Here is a 17,998-nt window from a genome sequence, read left to right on the forward strand (position 1 = left end):
ATTACAGTATGTTATGGTTGTTCTGTTTTATTATTATTGTTGTTAATCTCTTATTGTGCCTAATTTATAAATTAAACTTTACCATAGATAAGTACATATAGGAAACACCTGGAATCTATAGGGGGTTTAGTCCTCAATTTGAGGAATCCACTGGGGGTCTTAGAACATGTACCCTGAGGATAAAAGGGGACTGTTTTATTTCATGTAATTTGGTATTTGGATCTAAAGACTTGATTAGATTGAGATGTTTTTTTTCACCCTGTCTCCCTCTTGTGCCCTTTTATTGGAAGGAACATAATACGTTCCTTCCAATATGCTTGTAACTTTTCTGACATTAGCAGGCAGGTTAAAATGTGGCAGGTGAAGAAGGTTATAAATGCTGCTTTGAAGAAAAATAAAGTAATTTAAAGGATGGGTAATAGTGTAGGCCAGAGGATCACTTGAGCTGAGGAGTTCTGTTTCAACCTGGAAAACATAGCCAGGGCCTGTTTCAAAAAAATCTTTTTTGTTTTGTTTTGGTAATAGTATGGTTATACATTGTCTTCCTGACAGGTTAAAGTAAGGATTGCAGACATCCTCAAACTACGGCCCGAGGGCCACATGTGGGTGTTTTTGCCCATTTGTTTTTTTACTTCAAAATAAGATATGTGCAGTATGCATAAGAATTTGTTCATAGTTTTTTTTTTAACTATAGTCCGGCCCTCCAACTGTCTGAGCGACAGTGAACTGGCCCCCCGTTTAAAAAGTTTGAGGAGGCCGGGCGCTGTGGCTCACGCCTGTAATCCTAGCTCTTGGGAGGCCGAGGCGGGCGGATTGCTCAAGGTCAGGAGTTCGAAACCAGCCTGAGCAAGAGCGAGACCCCGTCTCTACTATAAAATAGAAAGAAATTAATTGGCCAACTGATATATATATAAAAAATTAGCCGGGCATGGTGGCGCATGCCTGTAGTCCCAGCTACTCGGGAGGCTGAGGCAGAAGGATCACTCGAGCCCAGGAGTTTGAGGTTGCTGTGAGCGAGGCTGACGCCACGGCACTCACTCTAGCCTGGGCAACAAAGCGAGACTCTGTCTCAAAAAAAAAAAAAAAAAAAAAAAAAAAAAAAAGTTTGAGGACCCATGGATTAGAGGTTCATGAATGTTAAATGGCTGAATATTGCCTCATACACAGTATATCTCCTTTATTTCCTCTTATTTCTTTTGTCTTTTTCTGTTGAAAATGTCATTGGTGTTTGAAAACTTAGATGACATGTCTAATGGGAATTTATTAAAGCATGATCTACTTGCCTTAGAGCAGAAAGCAATTACCATTAACTGTCATAGATACAAATGTATATATTTATCCAAATATGTTTTTACTTATTTCTTTTCTACCAAGACAGATTTTTCAGACATTACTACTTGGGGTAACATTTTTAAATACTTACTTGGCGCATATGATTTTATTTTTAAAAAAAATCAATTGCTTGGGAAAACCTCTCGAGTTTTGATCATTTATAGGTTTATTGTCTGAAAAGTTAAGAAAATTCCATTGATTTTGAGATTTTAACCTGTCACATAATTGTATTGGGTATGCTTTAGGTGTATACAATTTGATAACTATTTCAGCCTCTAGTATTTCTTAAAATTTATTATTTCTTTTTTATTTTACTAGATATGAAGGATATAGAATAGTTTTAAATAAAGTAAAAGGGATATTATTACTATTTACTACTATGAAATTACAGCAGTTAGAATTAGTAAAATGAAATTATCTTCCATATCTTGTCCTAATGAAGGTTCTCTGGCTTGTTTTTATATGTGCTAAGAAGTAAGAGCTTTTATGAAGCTTACAGTGCCTGTTGACCTTTTCTTTTTGGTCTCAACTTTTGCTTTCCTTTCTTTTCTTTTATTGAGAGAATGTCAATAATGCCACATTCAACTGAGGTAGGAATGGCTTCCTGGGGGGCATCCTGTCATCTAATGCTTCTTGCAACCTGAGTAGACTATATCTTGCTCTGTGTAGGCCTTAGCTCCCAAAGAGCTTACAGAGTACTAAAATGACTATAGTATATTAAATGCATTAAAACTAGGGCACAGTTTTATAAGGAAATTGTAATAGATATTTGTGTCCACAATTAATTCAAAGAAAAATATTATACTTTGATACTTTGGTCATAAAACATGGAAGATTAAAAAGCAGGTGTCCAAAATTCTATATTTTTATCTTATCCTCTTTTGCATTTATGGCATACATTTTTTATGTTGAGGTAATTATATTTATATAATTAATTGTGTATTTTTTTGATGATTCTGTTAAGAAATAAATTCCTCAGTTTCTAGTGCAAAACTCAGTACAACCATTTGATACTGAATTGATGAATTGTTTGTAAGGTGCTTTTCAAATTCATGTGGCGGTGCTGATTGGGTAATAGGTCTGTCTACATGTCTGTCTGGTGGTCTGCATAATCCAGAGAGGTTATTTAACATACAGCTTCAGCATCTCTAATCCAAAAATTTGAAGTCTATATGTTCCAGAATCTGAAACAGTTTTAGTAGTGACATGATGCCACAAGTGGAAATTCCACATGTGACCTCATGTGATGGGTCATAGTGAAAATGCAGGCACACAACATAGTCTATTCAGCATCCCCAAGGGAATAAAGAATCTTTCAGCTCCTTGCACCTTTGATATCTATCTTTTCTGCACAAGCTGAGATTACTCCATGCAAGCATGCCCACAGAGGGTAATGAAATGGCATGTGCAGGCTGGATGTACCAACAAGTTCCTCATGATCCTTCACGTGGGGCCAAGACTACGTGTATTACTTATCTGAGTTTTTTATTGCTTCTTCTCTGCTCTATGGCATGAAAACATTGTTATTTTCAAAAAGTTTGCAGTTATCCCTATCGGTAGCAGTGATGAGAAAAAGAAGAAGAATTTATGTTTATCCGTATCACAGAAAGTGAAGCCATGGAGAAAACTGAACAGTGGTATAAGTGTGAAATCTCATATAGAAGAGTATGATGTTACCATATATACCTCAAGAAACAGAAGGGTAAACTGTTGAAGTTCTATACAAAAGTAATGAGGAGAAGGTAATGAAAAATAGAAAAATGCTGGAGGAAGCTAAAAATGAAGAGTTCAATCATGCATTGAGTCAATCCATCAGTGTTGTAGTGAACACCTGCAACTTATTGTGTGCTGATCATGAAATAAGCAAAGATCTGTCATGATGAACTGAAAATTGAAGGGAACTGTGAATATTAAACAAGCTGGTTGCAGAAATTTAAGAAAAAACATGGCTTTTAAAGTTTTAAAGATTTGTGGTACTAAAGCACGTGCTGATCACAAAGCAGCAGAGAAATTCATTGGTGAGTTTGCCAGGGTCATCACTGATGAAAATCTAATGCCAAAAGAAGTCTATAATGCTTATGAAGCATCACTGTTTTGGCATTATTGTCCTAGAAGCATCCTGACTGTGGCTGATGAGACAGCCCCTACAGGAATTAGGCATGCCAGGGACAGAGTAACTACTGGGACGTGCTAATGCAATTGGCATGCATAAGTGTAAACTTGCTGTGGTAGGCAAAGCTGTTTTCAAGAAGCGAGTTTCTTACCAGTCCATTATTATACAAACAAAGGCATGGGTCACCCAGGACATCTTTTCTGATTGCTTTCACAAACATTTGGTACCTGCAGCTCATGGTTCACTGCAGGGAAGCTATACTTGATGACTGCTAGATTTTGTTATTCCTTGACTTCTGTTTTGCTCATCCTCCAGCTGAAATGTTATTAAAAATAATGTTTATGCCATGTGCTTGCCCCCAAATGTAACCTCATTAATTCAGCCATGTGACCAGGGAATCCTCAGATCACTGATGAGTAAATATATTAATAATAATGCTTTCTTGAACAGAGTGCTAGAAACAGTGAACAGAGGTGTAGGTGTGGAAGATTTTTCAAAGGAGTTTAGCATGAGGAATCCATATGCTGGTTTTTTTTTTTGTTTTTTTTTGTTTTTTTTTTTTTTGAGACACAGTCTCGCTTTGTCGCCCAGGCTAGAGTGAGTGCCATGGCGTCAGCCTAGCTCAGCAATCTCAATCTCCTGGGCTCAAGCGATCTTCCTGCCTCAGCCTCCCAAGTAGCTGGGACTACAGGCATGCGCCACCATGCCCAATTAACTTTTTCTATATATATTAGTTGGCCGATTAATTTCTTTCTATTTATAGTAGAGACAGGGTCTCACTCTTGCTCAGGCTGGTTTCGAACTCCTGACCTCAAGCAATCCGCCCACCTCAGCCTCCCAGAGTGCTAGGATTATAGGTGGGAGCCACCGTGCCAGGCCGACACCTTTATTTTTAGTTGTTCAGTGTAAACAAGTTTTGTTTCATGAATAAAATTATTGAAAATATTATATAAAATACCATCAGGCTATGTATATGAGGTTTATATGATATATAAATTAGTTTCATGTTTAGACTTGAGTCCTAGCCCCAAGATGTATCTCACTATATATATAAATATATACACACATACATACACATACACATGCGTACACACACACACAAATATTTCAAAATCTGAAACACTTTTGATCCCAAGCATTTTGGATAAGGCATATTCAACCTATAACTCATGGTATATTTTACCAATTTACCTGATTTAGATTCTGTTTTTATGTTAGGTATATGTTAGCTCTGTTTGTATTGGTGGCAATTATCATAGGACAATACTTTCAATTTAACCTTTTCCTTACAATTGAATGGATCATGTATATTGGGGGGGATTGTGTATGGGTGTGCACAAAAGTCCCTTTGTACAACCCCAGCCCTCCTTTTGCATGTGATAAAACATAGCAAATCATTTGAGCCTCTTGCATCTTAAGCCAGAGTCCTTTTGCTAGGTGGTTTCCCATCTAGGAACCTTTGGGAGTGTAGGGATGGTTTCATAAAACCTTTGGGTTTTCCTCTAGCTTTTTGGTTAATACTCAACTTGTTTATCTTCTTGTAGCTGTGCGGTCAGAGAAGAAACGCCTTAGGAAGCCAAGCAAGTGGCTTCTGGAATATACAGAAGAATATGATCAGATATTTGCTCCCAAGAAAAAACAAAAGAAGGTACAGGAGCAGGTGCACAAGGTATGTTCCAACATTTCAATAATCTTTCACTGGTCCTCTTAGGAAATTGCAATTTTGCCTTCAATATCATATTTTATTCTCATGACACAAAAATTTTATCTGAGATCTTGATTTTTCAGTTTTTTATCATTAGCTTCTAGCACAGTACCTAGCATATAATGTTTACTCAGAATGTTTAAATGAGTGTATATAGTGTATGTCTTTGTATATATGTTTTTCCCTCTGTTTTCTAAGAGTATTTAATGACTTAGAAATATTGTTATGATATAATGATAAGTGAAAAACAGGATAAAAATAAAAAATATAGTATCCTATTTTAAAAATAAATACATTACTTGTCTTATTTTTTTATTCAGTTTATTTAAACTGAAATATTTTAAAGTAAATCAGATGGCTGGGCACAGTGGCTTACTTCTGTAATCCTAGCACTTTGGGAGGCCGAATCAGGAGGATCACATGAGTTCGGGAGTTTGAGACCAGCCTAAGCAACATAGTGAGACCTGGTGTCTCCAAAAAATAGAGAAATTAGGCGGACGTGGTGGCATTTGTCTGTAGTCCCAGCTACTCGGGAGGCTGAGGTAGGAGGATGGCTTGAAGCCCAGGAGTTTGAGGTTGCTGTGAGCTATGATGACACCACAGCACTCTAGCTCCAGTAACAAGAGTGAGACCCTGTCTTAAAAAAACAAATAAATAAATATAAAGTAAATTACAGATATTTTGACATTCTATCCTTATGTAATATACACCTATAAAATAGAAAAGTTTTCATTATAACCAGTTTAACATTTTTACATCTTGTAAGATCAGTTTATCAAATATCAGCCGATATGCAAATTTCCCCAGTTAACCCCTAACCTTTACCTTTGGTTTATCCGTACTAGGATCCAGTCTAAGACTACATATTATGTCTGGTTGTTATGGTTCTTAAGTCTCTTTAAATCTAGAACACTCCATATTTTTATTACTGTGTCTATATTAGCAAAGAGATTTATGTGAGTCCCTCCTCATAGATGTCACCCTTTCTCGGGTTTTGTTAAGTATGAGGTAGAACTACTATTTAAATTATATTTTACCCTCTTTGAACAAGAAGCAATAAAACAGTATGTATGTAACTCCCTTGGTTCAAAAAGAATGTCAAGTTCCCCATCAGCCATTTCTCTGGTGCTTTTTTAAGAATACCAATTGAGATATTTGCCAATAACAATAATTTCAATAGAGGTTACAAAATGAAGAGTTTTCAGATTTTATTACTTCTTATATTTTTATAAGCTGACAGTCTCTTTCATTAACTGAACTCATACTGTCCTGAAACCATTAATTACCAATTTTGACAGTAAGAAGTTCATTAGTAGTTATTCTAGTTGGTGACACTTTAGGGAAGCTTTTTTTCTTCTATTTTTAGACTATTTTTGTGTACTTATGAATTTTTATAGCTTTAATGTATCTCAGTCGACTGCATTTTTTCTTTTCTTAATTGGGGTAAAATATGTATAACAAAATTTACCATTATTTTTATTTTTTTCCTTTTTTCTTTCTTTTTTTTAATCGTAGAAGGCATCATACTAGACATTTTTAACCATTGTTAAGTGTGCAGTTTAGTGGCATTAAATATAGTTAGTTACATTTTTATACAATCATTGCCGCCTTCTATCTCCAGAACCGTTTCATCTTCTTAAACTGAAACTCAGTACCTGTTAACCAATAGCTCCCCTTTCCCCCAGCCTCTGGCTACCATCATTTGATTTTCTGTCTTACGAATTTTATTATTCTAGATACCTAATATAAGTAGAATCATTCAATATTTATTCTTTGTGTTTGAATAATTTCCCTTATCATAATGTCTTTAAGATTTATCCATGTTGTGCAATGTGTTAGAATTTCTTTCCTTTTAAAGTTTGTTATTCTTTTTGACATTGAAGTTGTAACAGTTTTGGTCCATGGGTTCCATTTTTATTTTTTGTTCTTAGGTAAGTTCCCGCTGCGAAGAGGAAAGCCTTCTAGCCAGATGTCGAACTAGTGCTCAGAACAAGCAGGTGGACGAGAATTCTTTGATTTCAACCAAAGAAGAGCCCCCAGTTCTTGAAAGGGAGGCTCCATTTTTGGAGGGGCCTTTGGCTCAGTCAGAACTTGGAGGTGGACATGCTGAGTTGCCACAGCTGACCTTGTCTGTACCTGTGGCTCCGGAAGTCTCTCCACGGCCTGCCCTTGAGTCTGAGGAATTGCTAGTTAAAACACCAGGTAAGGTGGGGATGGGGTCTCAGTATTTCAGCAGATATGATTAGAACAAACAGGAGATTTTAGAATATTTTGATGCAAAGCCAACATTGTATGTTTATATATTAAACCACCCACTTTTGTCCTGAAAAGTCCCTAAAACGCTGACTAAGTAGATATAGGTGCTCATAAATGTGGCACACTGTCAAGAAGACTTATATTTTACAACCACTGTATTTGCTCCATTGTTGTTCATGATTGTCCATCAGCTACCATGTAAATCTACAACCAGGATAACAAGATGTAAGGATGGGCACTGCACACTAGAGGAATAAGCTTCACATCCTGGCTACACCAGTCCATTTTACTTGGGAAGTTGTTTAACTTTTGAACTTCTTTCCTCATGAGATCATAATGTTAATAATTAATGTATAATGTTGCATACCTAATAAATGTAAATATTCCCTAGAAGTTAATTACTAGTTGCTTTTCACTTTATCATTCTTAACATACATGTCACCTTGGGATAGTTGAGTCTAGACATATGGTCTCGAATTCATTTTTTACTATTGAATATTATAGTCAGCCAAGGAATGGGAAGACCCCTTTAAATTTTTGGATAATAACTTTTTAACATTTTGAACAGCAGTTTGTGATGTTATTCCTTCCATTAAAAATAAAGATCCCAATTATGCTTAATCAAGTAAGGGAGAATCAAAAAGACCTTTTTTTTGGCAAGCATGAAAATGAAGTTTATTTTATTTTGTTTTTTTGAGACAGAATCTCACTCTGTTGCCCCGGCTAGAGTGCCATGGCATCAGCCTAGCTCACAGCATCCTCAAACTCCTGGGCTCAAGCAATCCTACTGCCTCAGCCTCCCGAGTAGCTGGGACTATAGGCATGCGCCACCATGCCCGGCTAATTTTTTCTATTTTTGGTGGAAGACGGGTCTCGCTCTTCCTCGGGCTGGTCTTGAACTCCTGAGCTCAAAGGCCAGGCTCAGCCTCCTAGAATGCTAGGCGTGAGCCACTGTGCACCCAGCTGAAAATGAAGTTTATTGAAGAGAGAAAGGATTATAGAGCAAGATATAAGTTTATAGAGTATCATACATATGCCACAGATGACAACTGTACCTCTTATGACAGCAAAGGGAGAGTCAAAGGAAGGGGACAAAAAAATGCCAAAAAGATTTTTAGAAGGACACTGATTGTATTTACTGTTTTATATAATTCTCTTTTATATAATTCTTAAGAGCAGTCCGATAAAGTAAACAAGTATTTTTTATTTATTCAACTTTTATTTACAGAGGAACAGAGCAAAAATTATAATCCCGGTTCATTTATACCCAGAATCCAGTCTTCACTTCTCCTTACTTTGTCCTTATCACTTATTAGTTGCAATAAAAGATGTTTTGCCCTTTTGACTTCTCCGTTAGTTACTCTGTAATTTAAAATACAGAAACGCGACCAGTTGCGGTGGCTGACACCTGTAATCCTAACACTCTGGGAGGCTGAAGGCAGGAGGATTATTTGAGCTCAGGAGTTGGAGACCAGCCCCAGCAAGAGCAAGCAGTATTTTAAGCAGTATCTCTACTAAAACAAAAGAAAGAAATTAGCTGGACAACTAAAACATATATATATTAGCTGAGCATGGCGGCACATGTCTGTAGTCCCAGCTACTAGGGAGGCTGAGGCAGTAGGATTGCTTGAGCCCAGGAGTTGGAGGTTGCTGTGAGCTTGGCTGATGCCATGGCACTCTAGCCAAGGCAACAGAGTGAGACTCTGTCTCAAAAAAAAAAAAAAAAAAGAATAGTCTGAAGAACATAGAGACTCTGTTTCTACAGAAAAATTTTAAAATAAGTTGGGTGTGGTGGAACATGCCTATAGTCCTAGCTACTCCAGAGGCTTAGGTTGGAGGATCTCTTATTTTAGTCCAGGAGTTGGAGGTTGCAGTGAGCTGTGATTGCAACACTGCACACCAGCTTGGGCGACAGAGCAAGACATCTCAAATAAATAAATAAACGAAGAAACATACATATATACACACACTGACATAGGAACATCCTCGTATTAGTTTGTATCTGCATTGAAAATGATTTACTTGTTTTATTTTAGAATAAATAAAACAGTATGCTGCCTTTCCCCATAAGATGAAGAGGAAAACGTCAAGAATATTTTGTGACTCATTTGGTGTGGTATATAGATTTTTAAAAAATTACCTTTGCCCAGTTTCTTAATCATCTAATGTAAAAATACATACATTTCAGGAAATTATGAAAGTAAGCGTCAAAGAAAACCAACTAAGAAACTTCTTGAATCCAATGATTTAGATCCTGGATTTATGCCCAAGAAGGGTGACCTTGGCCTTTCTAAAAAGGTATGTTGTGTTTGTCAATTCTAAAATAATGAGTTCAACCCAGAAAATAAGAGCTTTTAAAAACAACTTTTTAAAAGTAATATTTATAACATCAATGTACATATACATAGAAATTGCAATGTCAGCAACCATATGTGATCTAAGAGATCCTTTGTTAAATGGCTGTTTTGTAGTTATGTGGCAATGTGTAAAAAGTAGTTTCAGGTTTTCTTTGTAAGTGCAAGTTTTTAGAAAGCTTTTAAGATTGCATAAAGTTTTTGTCATAATTCCTTTTTTGAAGGTTTTTTGAAAACCTTCTATTTCACTTCTGTCTCTAAAGTCATTAGCCTACACTTATCCTATTTTTCCATCTTTGTAACAGCTCAGAAAAGAACAGGTCTGCTGTAATCTAGGCAGAATTATGTGAACTTAAGTTTCTCAGTTTACGGAGTTCGTTTTTAGTAGCCAAAAAAGCATCATTAAACAGTGTATAGAAATAGGAAATTATTTTCTAATTCTATATGGATAATGGCTAGATACTGATTCCGTAGAAAACATTCCTGATCCCTTTATGTGTGAAGAGAAACTCAGGGTAAATGTCAGAAATTCAATTGTAGAATGTACAGATTTCCTGTTCAAAAATATTTTTCTTTTATAGAAAAAAATAGATTATAATTAAATCATAAATAATTTGAGTTTTGGGGCTTCTATCCGATCTTAATGATAGCAAACTTCTATCCTTGCTAATCTTGTTTTAAGGCCTGTAGTTTTTGGTTTTGTTAGACACTCACCCATCTAGTTTGTGTAATTATAAAATTTAATGTATTTGTGCTTGATAACTCATTTTTAAGCAGTATCACACTTTTTAACTCTTATTTTTCTCAAAATAACCTTATGACATAGTCTTTACTTAGGCTTATCTCCTACCCCCTGAACTTTCTTTGCAGTTTGCACAACCTTCAGTGACAATCTTATCTCTTCAGCTCAACCATTCTCTCATTGAACCATATGCTCTTAATAAGCCCGTGATAAATTTCTTCTGCTGCACTTTCCCTTTTTGTTTTGTCCTGTTCAAACCTTAGCCATTTTGCAAGATTGTTGGAAGAGGTAGATGGAATAGGCAAGGAAAACCAGGATTTAGTTGACTGCTTTTGAGGATAGAAGTGACACTGGGCAATCAGATGATAAACTTAATAGTGTTGTACAAAGTGAGTCATGGGAGGCTGTCGTATTATTGGTGGGGATGAGGTGATGACAAATTTCAAAGAATTCACACCATTTAAGTGACTGAGTTAAAGAAATAAGGTTAATCTTCCATGGTTTTGAAACTAAATTACTTTAAAAATTGTGTTCATTTGTATAACCTTTCTCTGTCAAATGCAGGTTTCTAATAAAAAATGTGACCTATTGTGTTTGTGGGTAATATTTTTCCTAAGGGGATAAAAATGTACTTAGTTTTAATTTATATATGCAAATGAATCTTAGACTTTTTCTTTTTATTGTTTTAGAACTTTGGGGCAGTGGAACTTTCCTTTTTTTTTTTCTTAATGAGATATAATTTACACCAATAAAATACATAGTTCTTTGTTTTGTGGTTTTTTGGGTTTTTTTTCTGAGTCTAACTCTGTTGTCCTGAGTAGAGTGGCATCAGCCTAGCTCACAGCAACCTCAAACTCCTGGGCTCAAGCGATCCTCTTGCCTCAGCCTCCTGAGTAGCTGGGACTACAGGCACACAGCACCACATCCAGCTAATTTTTCTATTTTTGGTAGAGACGAGGTCTGGCTCTTGCTTAGGCTGGTCTTGAATTCCTGAGTTCAAGGGATCCTGCCACCTTGGCCTCCCAAAGTGCTAGGATTACAGGTGTGAGCCGCTGTGCCAAGCCTGCATAGGTTTTAATTGTTCTGTTTGATGGCTTTAGACAATTATATATATACCATGGTACTACCACCCAAACTAGGTATAATCTACAGTCACCCCAGAAGGTTCTTTTTGTGTCTCTTTTCAGTCACTCTTGTTCTCCACTCTTGTGCAGAGGCAATACTTTCTTCTGTTACCATAGATTAATTTTTCTTATTTTTAGACATCATATTGTTTTGATTTGTTTTATTCTTGCTTTTTTTGTACAACGTGTATTTTTGAGATAGGCCTACAGTGATGTCATTCATCTTCACTGCAGAGGAGTTTACTATTGTATGATTTTTATCACAATTTACTTTTCCATTCTCCTATTGGTACACATTTGGGTCTTTTTCATTTTAGGGCTATTAATCATAAGGCTGGTGTAATTTTTCCAAGTCTTGTGATAGGCATTGTCTTAGTGCATTTAATGCTGCTATAATAATACCACAGACAGGATAATTTATAAACAATAGAAGTTTATTTTGGTCACACTTCTGGAGCTTTGGAAGTCCAAGGTTAAGGGGCCCTCATCTGGTGAGGGCCTTTTTGCTTTGTCAGTCGCATGACAGAAGGTGAAGGGGGAAGAAAGCATGTTCTTGAGAGAGGGAAGACGACCAAACTCTGGAAACTTCTCCTGTAATAATGCCATTAATCCATTTGTGAGGGCAAAGCACTCATCAGCTAATCATCTCTTAAAAGTCCCACCTTTCAGCACTGGTGGCTTGGGGATTAAGTTTCTAACACACAAACTTTGTAGGAGTTCAAAGCCCCATAGCTAGCATAGACATATTTTTATTTCTCTTGGTATAAATCCTTAGGAATGGAATTGCTGGTTCATGTATGTTTAAGTTTTCAATTAACTGCCAAATAGTACTCCAAAATGCTTGTGCCACTTTATAATCCACCAGCAATACATGTTCCAGTTGTTGCACATCTTTACTAACATTTTATTTGTCAGTCATTTTAAGTCCTTGTTGTCTGGTGGATGTGAAATCATACCACATGGTTTTAATTTTTATTTCTCATGATTAGTGATATGTTTATAGTATGTGCTTCCTGGCCATTCTTATGTCTTTGTGAAGTTACTGTTGAAATATACTTATTTTTGAATTGGCTTTGTCATTTTTAATTTTTTTAAAGGAGTGCTTTATATTTTTTTCTTGCAAATCCTGTGTTGGATATATGTACCATAAATATTTTTTCTCAGTTTGAGGTTTCCCTATTTATTCATTTTCTTAGAAGTATCTTTTCATGCAAAGAAAACTTTAAACTTAACTGATTTTTTTTCTTATATGATTAATACTTTTTGTGTGTTGTTTAGGAAATGTTTGCATATACTCCATGGCACAAAGATGTTAGTCCTCTGATTTCTTTTAGAAGCTTGTGGTTCTGAGTTTCACATATAGGTCTTTGTTCCATCTTGAATTTTTTTTTTTTTTTACCTAGTATGCAGCTGCATCTTGAATTTTTGAGATGGAATTTTGAAGTTCAGTTTTTTCCCCCATGTGGCTGTCCAGTTGTTTTAGCATCACTTACTAAAAAAATCCCTAATGTCTGTCTTCCCTCCCTCTCCCACTCTTCCTGTTCCTCAGTCATATTCCTGATTTCCTTTTTTTTTTTTTTTTTTTTTTTTTTTATTTCTAAAGACAGGGTCTTACTCTGTTGCCTGGGCTACAGTGTCCTGGTGTCAGCCTCGCTCACAGCAACTTCAAACTCCTGGGCTCAGGCGATCCCGCTGCCTCAGCCTCCTAAGTAGCTGGAAATACAGGTGTGCACAACCATGCTGGGCTAATTTTTCTGGGTTTTGTAGAAGCGGGCTCTTGCTCAGGCTGGTCTGGAACTCCTAGCCTCAAGCGATCCTCCGACTTCTTCCTCCCAATGTACTAGGATTGGCTGGGCATGGTGGCTCACTCCTGTAATCCTAGCACTCTGGGAGGCTGAGGTAGAAGCATGGCTTAAAGTCAGGATTTCAGGACCAACCTGAGGAGGAGTGCAAGACCCTATCTCTACTAAAAAGAGAAAAAATTAGCCGGGCGTGGTGGCGCATGCCTGTAGTCCCAGCTACTTGGGAGGCTGAGGCAGGAGGATCACTTGAGCCCAGAAGTTTGAGGTTGCTGTGAGCTAGGCTGACACCAGGACACTGTAGCCTGGGCAATAGAACAAGACTCTGTCTCAAAAACACCAAAACAGACAAACAAAAAAACTCAAGTGCTAGGATTACAGGCATGAACCATTGCACCTGGCCCTGATCTCTTTTTAAGTTTTAGATATACTTAATAACTCTCTGTCACTGTTGAGTTTTTGTTCTTTTGGAAGGGTGGTTGACATTAAGCACTAAAGCAAGTGAAAAATCAGTATTGGTGATGGCTAGCACCAGACTCCTCAAAAGTGTCTTGTCCATTTTAGGAGTCAGTCCTGCCATCTGTCCTGGTCTGTGTCACTGTGGATTATTGATTACTGAAGTACTGATTACTGAAGTACCTGATTACTCTGAAGTACATTTTCCATACATTGAAGCCATGATTCAGTTAGTTCCATTTTGGGAGTAGATTGTGATTACCAGGCAGACCAGTCTCTCTGTAGATGGATTAATCAATGAGTTGGAGAGGGAGGGATTATCTGCTGAGGTAGTGTCATAAGGGTACACTGGCTGAATGCATGGCCACTGCAGACTTTAAATGTAAAGTAAGTTGCGGGTATCCTACAAGACACTTACAACGTTCTGTGACCTTTTTCATTCTGAGTAGAACAGATAGATTTTTATTCATGTAGTGCGATTTCTCTTCTGCTGTTGTTTCTATTTTACTTTATAAATTGATGAGATTGGAAATGAGACTATTTCCTGCATTGTTCTCTGACTGTGGTTGTGGCAACATTCTAATTATTTTGTTCTGGAGCTTTTGAGTGACTGTTAAATAATGAACTATATTTTTTTAATTTAAATTTTTTTCCAAATTTCTTTAGTTTTTAGTGATGGTCTCACTCTGTTGCCCAGGCTGCCAGGCTGTAGTGTGGTGGCACCATCATAGCTCACTATGACTTTGAATTCCTAAGCTCAAGCCTCCTGCCTCAGCCTCCCAAGTAGCTAGGACTACAGGCACGCACCACCATGCCTCGCTGAATTTTGGTGGTGGCTGTGGGTGGAGGGAAGCATCGGGTTCTCACTCTGTTGCCCAGATTGGTCTCAAAATCCTGGCCTCTAATGATCCTCCTTCCTCAGTCTCCTTAAGTGCTGGAATTACAGGCATGAGCCACTGTGACTACCTCAGCGAAGTATAAATTGGTTATCTAAATAATATATATGCTGTTTTTCTTAAATTATGCAAATGTATTTTATGGATTTGTGTAGGAGTTCCATATAACTGGCCACCTAACATTTGCCCCTTCATTTTATTTAGCGTGATAACACTTTCGATATATACTGAACATGAGGAAAATTTTGTTCTTTGATTTATTAATATATTGTAATGAACATTGAAAATTCACAGCTGTATTTTTATTTTCATGTTTTTGTTTCAAACATTTGGAACTCTACACCAAGAATGGCATCTAAATTTTGTTTTATCATTATGGCGAAGAATATTATCATTCTTGTAGGAGAAGACATTTGCTTGGAATAGAACTAATTCACATAAGTGTTTGTAGTAGATGAATAAAATGTCTAGGCTCTTGATTAGACTCTTGATGTTTGAGTATTTTGTTTTAAGTTTTGATATTGCTTTAATTTAGATTAATGTTGTTACCACTTCAGTTGGAAACACATTCTTGTTTCAGAGCTGTTAATTCAGAATTCATCAGGTAAATAAATCTGTGTCAAATCTCATGGCTATATATACAATTTTAGGAAGGTGGATTTTAAATATAAGGGTATGGTGGAGTAAAACTGAGCATGAGTCTTTTGGAGGATATTTTTATTTAATGCCTTTTCCCCTTGAAGTTTTTTTCAAACCTTTACTATTATCATACTTTAAAAATATATATACATATCTATTTTTTATGATACTAACCTTCTTTGTATCATCCCAATTTTAGTATATGTGCTTCTGAAGTGAGCAGAATATACTATTCTTTTAATTGCCACAACCAGCCAGGATTCTTTTTCTATGGCAGTAGAAAATTCAGATTTTGGCATATAAAGAAGAGAGTTTATTTTTTATTTCTGGCAAACCATGTTCTTTTAAATTAATTGTAGTGTTATGAAGCTGGTCACTTGGAGAATGGCATTACTGAATCTGGTGCTACATCTCATTTGAAAGAGTTTGGTGGAGGTAAGTATTTGATTTTTTTGTTTTGAGACTTAAAAATGTAAGCAGAAGTAAGTTTTGAAGCACTTTGTCCATTAACTAGAAAAATTACGTATGTAAGCAAGACCAGTATGGGGCAAGTTCTAAGGCCTATTTGGCCAAAATATGCTTCCTGAAACTATATGTAACACTACAGAATTTTATTGTCATTTTTATGCTTTACACTATAATCAGTTAAATGAAATTGTAATTATATTTGAGTAAGTAAGTGTTGGGAAAAATCAGTTCTTTGATTTTTCTTTCCTTTCCTCTCCTTTTTCCTCTCCCCTCCCCCCTCTCTCCCCTCTCCCCCTCCCCCCACTCTCCCTCTCCTCTCTCCTCTCCTCTCTCCTTTCCATTTTCCTTTTTCTATTTTCCTTTCCTTTCCTTTCTTCTTTTTGAGACAGTCTTGCTCTGTCATCCAGACTAGAGAGCAACCTCAAACTCCTGGGCTCTACCAATCTTGCTGCCTCAGCCTCCCAAGTAGATGGGACTGCAGACACATGCCACCATGCCCAGCTAATTGTTCTATTTTTGGTAGAAATGGGGTCTTGCTCTTGATCAGGCTGGTCTGCAATTCCTGAGCTCAAGCAATTTTCCAGCCTTGGCCTCCCAGAGTGCTAGGATTACAGGCATGAGCCACTATGCCTGGCCAGTTCTTTAATTTTCTTACTAGTCTAACTCTTCAGACTACTTCATTAATTTCTTGGTTTTGATTCAATTTTTATTTCTATAGGACAGTAATTTTCAAACTGGTTGAAAGGGAAATTGTAAATCATCTGAGCCAGTCTTTTACAAATAGTCTTATTTTCTTTTATCACATCTATGACCTTTGGTCAATTAGAATATGTTTGAAAGTAAAAAGCTTACATTTGATTCTATTCCATTTTAGTTGTCTCATAAGGGCTTAGGAATCTTCTGTATCATGTTAGAATCTGTCTCCTGGAATTTTTACTTGGTGATTCCTCCTGGGGATCTTTTATCCCCAGGAGGAATGGGATGCTCTTCATTCAATAACAGATATAATATTTATAGATATAGCATCTACTCTACCAGTTCTTTTGGTAGGACTGTTTCCTCTAATCTATCTAAAGCATTCCAAAGAGTTAGCATATTATCTGTATTATCCCTGATTTATAGAAGAAACATGAAAATGATCCAAGGTAGCAGGGGCAGGGAAATATATTCAGCCTTGGACAAATTTTCTGCCACCCCACTGTCTTGTTATCCATCCCAGATTTTCTCCATGCCACTTCCATCTACCACTTTGTTCATTCATTTGCCAGTGCCATTTATTCTTTTATGTTATTCTTGACATATTATCCCAGATTTAAGTACACTGCACCAGATGTGGTCTGTTAGTTAAGAGTATTCATGGGAAGGTTATATTTCATGTGGTCTTAAGATGCACACTAATTTTAATGTGACCCATGATTATTAAATTTTCTAATGTTTTCTAGCAATGCATTAGTTAATGCTTAAGTTAACTGTTGGCAGTTAAAATCCCATAGGTTGGTCAGTTTGTTTGCTTTCTTTTAAAATAAACCACTTTCAAAATAATATAAGCTCTTTTCCTATATTTTTATGTTTCAGTGTTTTGTAAAACCTACAATGTAAACTTTATGTGTTATAAATTTTGTCTAAGTTTTTTCAGCTCCAGAGAAGTTTGAACCTTTCTGCTACCATCCTATTATCTCTTCTTTTAGTAATAGTCTGTGGGCAACTTTGATAGCAGAGTTTCTCCATCTCAATTGGCTAGTCAAAAAAGAGATCACTGAAGCAGTCTTCTGAACTCCAGCCTTCATAATGACACCTAGCATAAATATCCTGGAATATTTTATGAAATACCACTTTAGATTTCTCTTTGTGTTTTTATAACAAAGAGTTGAAATGTGATAAATGGAAAATGGGGTTGGGGGACTAGAATTTTTTGTTGTTAATATGCCGGATGAGACAGTCATTCATTTTATGTTATTGGATATTCAGTGATATACCACCAGTACATGAATATCCTTTAAACCACTGGATGTCTTGGGGGAGATCTTCCTCCCCTCCTATAATCTAGCTCTTTTATATTTCAAATCTTCATCTTAATCCTTACATCATATAGTGATAATGTCTTTTTTTTTAAT

General features: G+C 36.4%; 1 protein-coding gene across 8 annotated transcripts in view; it reads left to right on the forward strand.

Annotated features, from left to right (window-relative positions):
- Positions 1-17,998, forward strand: part of NSD1 (nuclear receptor binding SET domain protein 1) — a 158,908-nt gene that overhangs the window by 82,697 nt on the left and 58,213 nt on the right. For all 8 annotated transcript variants that reach the window (XM_075998474.1, XM_012787320.3, XM_012787318.3 and 5 more), the window contains 4 exons: positions 4,990-5,114; positions 7,082-7,352; positions 9,595-9,704; positions 15,776-15,851. In XM_075998474.1, the coding sequence (XP_075854589.1) occupies positions 4,990-5,114; positions 7,082-7,352; positions 9,595-9,704; positions 15,776-15,851 (582 nt within the window). The remainder of the gene's footprint in view (positions 1-4,989; positions 5,115-7,081; positions 7,353-9,594; positions 9,705-15,775; positions 15,852-17,998) is intronic.

The sequence above is a fragment of the Microcebus murinus genome, chromosome 28, assembly GCF_040939455.1.
Source record: "Microcebus murinus isolate Inina chromosome 28, M.murinus_Inina_mat1.0, whole genome shotgun sequence".
In the NCBI taxonomy this organism is placed as follows: Eukaryota; Metazoa; Chordata; class Mammalia; order Primates; family Cheirogaleidae; genus Microcebus; species Microcebus murinus.